At 32.5% G+C, this 3,750-nt stretch overlaps 1 protein-coding gene across 1 annotated transcript; it reads left to right on the top strand.

Annotated features, from left to right (window-relative positions):
* The first annotated feature begins 1,127 nt into the window (after positions 1-1,127).
* Positions 1,128-2,442, top strand: ZFP5 (zinc finger protein 5). Its single transcript, XM_068612060.2, has one exon. The coding sequence runs from the start codon at positions 1,435-1,437 to the stop codon at positions 2,152-2,154; it is 720 nt and encodes a 239-aa protein (XP_068468161.1). The 5' UTR covers positions 1,128-1,434; the 3' UTR covers positions 2,155-2,442.
* Positions 2,443-3,750: the final 1,308 nt, after the last annotated feature.

The following is a 3,750-nucleotide window of genomic DNA, read 5'->3' as shown; positions in this document are numbered from 1 at the left end:
GGACAATAGCCAGTGGCGAGAGAGCAAGGTTTTTTGGGGTAGGGACCACGGTTTGATATACTCAAACCAACGTGTAATGAAATGGAATTAGCTAAAATCAATCAATCACCCAACGTACCCACCCACTTAGCCACCATAACCCAATCTCTTCCCTCATGGCCTCTTTTTATTCCACATGTTAGGAGATACTGAAATGGTAGATGACAGCATGCCTACTTGGAATTCTCCTCCTGAAGCAAGAAAAGAGAGTTTATTAAGCATGAAAATAGAGAAAAAGGAGTGGGAAATTGAAGAGCATGAGAGGCTTATTGGAGGAAGAAGTCAACCAATGGAAGATCGAGTAAGAGACAATGGAATAAAACACAATCTAATGATTTCTAAATTGTCCCAAAAGCAACAAAGTGTGGGGCCAACTATAACAACTGTCCAACGCAAATGCTGCGTTTATTTGTAGAATAATACTATAGTTGATGACTTGATTCACCTGAAAATATAAGTTTATTAAAATATAGGCTTTGCCTGCTCAAAGAAGATATGCCCAGATCTTATGCAAGACTCTTATTAGTATATATGCTGACATCATTGCCCACTTCTTTTATTCTTTTTTTAGCTTCTACTCTTTCTTTTCTATATCACAAGAGCATTCATAAAACATGGTCAAGAAAAAACTGATTAAGGGTATTTTTTAATGTGATTGTGGGTAGAGGGATAATCACAAAGAAGCTTTATGTTTAGTGCTGAATTTATACAGATGTCAGCATTTTATGAACAACATGAATTGAATTAACTCAAGTATATATAGGACTTGGTTATGGCTTAATTAGCATCCAATATTATTACAGTAATATTCATTAGGCAATCTTTATAATATATGATTAGTCTGGGCAGAGGACAATACATGAAGCAATGAAGTTATTGGCTGGTCAGTAAAATAATTAGATATGCATTTTAGTACAGTAGTAGATATGTTACAAAGTTAGTGCCCCTCTTTCTTTGACTATTTGTAGCTACAGTTAGTTTAATAACTTTAATCATGTCCTAAGCATGGAATATGTCTATTTTTAATAAGAGAAAAAGCCAAGTGGAACTATAAATATTATTAAGTGCTTATAGCCCATCTGATTCCACCTTAAATAAATCACAGTGAATCCTCTTTGATTGAGAAGTTTGAGGTGCATCTACTACAGTAACAAAAACAGTTTCTTTAATAGCAAACATTGCATGAGAGACGGCTTTCTCTAATCTGACTTTTCTTTTTAATCTTTTATTCTATTGACTCTGGGGTACCCTTATGCTGTCAATGTACTATAAAACAAGTTTTTTTAATCGATACAATGCATGCTGGAACTTCAAGAGTTTACTATAAAAGGAAGAGAAGCCTAACAACTAACCACTGCATTTCCAACCTCAAAATATTTTTTTTACCAAAGAGAGATGGAAAAGGATATCTGTGATCTTTCTCAAACATGGGATGGTGATAATGGCAACTCTACTGAGAAAAGGCTCAGGTTATTTGGCTTTGAGCTAAACCCTTCTAAAGAGGGCTGTCTCAAAGAGTCTGGTGAAGGAGATGAAAGCGTAAACTCCTCTAACTCAGTCTCATCAGGAGGAGACAAAACTGTGCAAGAAAAGACCTCAGCCAAAGACCCATATGAGAAGAAGTTCGAGTGCCAATACTGTTTCAAAGAATTTGCAAACTCACAAGCATTAGGAGGCCACCAAAATGCTCACAAGAAAGAGAGAATGAAGAAGAAGAGGTTGCAGCTTCAATCTATAAACCGTTACCTCCAACACCCTTTTCAAACCAACCATGGCTTTGCTTACCAAGCCTCTGATAGTCCTTGGTTCTATGACCCCTCTACCTACAATTCTGAGTTCACCCTTTGTGAAGAACCTCAGATTAGCTTCAATTCAAATGTTTTAGATACCAATTTTTCTTGTGACCAGAAATCTAGTTGGTATTCTCTTGCATCACACCCACCTTCACAGCAAGATACCTGCATGTTTACTTTCTCCAATGCAAATAATAACACTCCATTCATCTATAAACCTTGCCACTTCCCTTCTTCAAACCAGAGTCATAGTAAAGCCCTAGATCTTCAACTAGGCCTCAACTTGGAGTCAAATACAAGAAGTTCTCTAAGGAGGATGTAATCTAGTATATACAGGACTTGTAGGTTTGATCAGCAGTTTCCTTGTTTTTCCTTTAATTATTTTAATGCATCAATTCTCAAACATTTGGGATAAGGAAATCAGAAAAAGTAAAAAACAAAGTTACAATTCATTAGAGTCAGCTTACCTTGGTCCCTGCAAAGCCATTCACTGAAGAGTCTGACAATGACCACCTTTAAGAATTCAGACAACATATACAATTCATACGATGTATTTATCATAGTATGTAGCCATTTGATATTACATATACACTTCTCTACATTCTAAGTACATATTAGATAACGTTCTCTTTCATTCTCTATGTTCTTTATCTATTCCTGTGAGATACAAATTTAGCAGTGTCAATTGTAAAAATTTACTAATAAAAATTACTAATATAAATTTGATTATTATCAATATAATCAAACTAATTATGTATAAAAATTTGTGCTTAATGATAATTTAATTTCATGATGTTAGTACATATCCTATTTACTGAATTTTTATTCATAGAATCATATACACTGACAGAAATAATGGATCATGAGACAAGAGAGATTATATAAATTTGTGAGGATAAATTTATCTTGACAAAGGCCTATAGCTGTAATGTTGCATGTTAAAGGAGTGAAACAAACTCCAATGGGGCGTGCAAAGTGAAAATATAAGGCTGTCAAATCAGAAAAGTTTGTAAATTTGAAACTGGAATATGATCATAACAGCTGGGGTAAAATATTTGGTTTCTCCATTACTTTTAGGTAATAAAGACTAATACAAATCTAATAACAATGGCTTTTTATCTGAAAATATTTTTCGATAGTGACAAGTTACTTTCATCATTACCTATTTCCTAATCTCGTCTTATTTAATGTATAATTTTCCCATGTGTAGTTGCTTGTATAACTAAAACAATGTCTCCAATGAATGAATGAAATCAAAATTCCCCAACCAGTGTTTGGACTTTTAACACAAGTGTGAATTTCTATCTCTTAATGCACTATGAATCTCAATCTCTCAATCTCAATCTCTTTAGCCATGTGTCACGCAAAGATTGTAAAAAATTATGCAAAAGTGGCTCTATTATGCAGCAAAATTCGAAGCTGTCTTTTTTTTCTAGCTTTTCTGGTGTATATGGACATAAGATGTAAGGTGGCATAATTAAGGGCCTGATATATTAATACCTTAAACAGTATATACACTTCATACTTTAATATATTAATATTTTATTCATTTTTATTTTATTTTTAATTTAAAGTTAACTGTATGTATTTTCCTTGGTGTGAAAGAAACTTTTCTGCATAATTAAATATGTTGCTACCTATTATATTTTGTTGAACTATGCTACTTCTGGTATTAATTTAATACTATTATTTTTTCTGAAAAAAATGCTCAAAATGATCTAATAATTATTCAGAATATATAACAACGATAAACTTATAAATATGGAAAAAAAATCAAATTAACTAATCTTTTAAAATATTATTCATTTTAAAAGTCGAAATTTTGTTGCAGTTAATTCAAAATAATTAAAGGAAAATATGTATATAAGTTATTATTGGTCCCAACTTCTACATTAGATATATTGGAACATAAAAAAAA

Source organism: Phaseolus vulgaris, chromosome 2 (genome assembly GCF_051622355.1).
Source record: "Phaseolus vulgaris cultivar YP4 chromosome 2, ASM5162235v1, whole genome shotgun sequence".
In the NCBI taxonomy this organism is placed as follows: Eukaryota; Viridiplantae; Streptophyta; class Magnoliopsida; order Fabales; family Fabaceae; genus Phaseolus; species Phaseolus vulgaris.
This window is presented reverse-complemented; position numbering and strand designations above follow the sequence as displayed.

Coding starts and splice junctions, on each gene's coding strand:
- ZFP5 (XM_068612060.2), top strand. CDS start 1,435: ATGGAAAAGGATATCTGTGATCTTTCTCAAACATGGGATGGTGATAAT.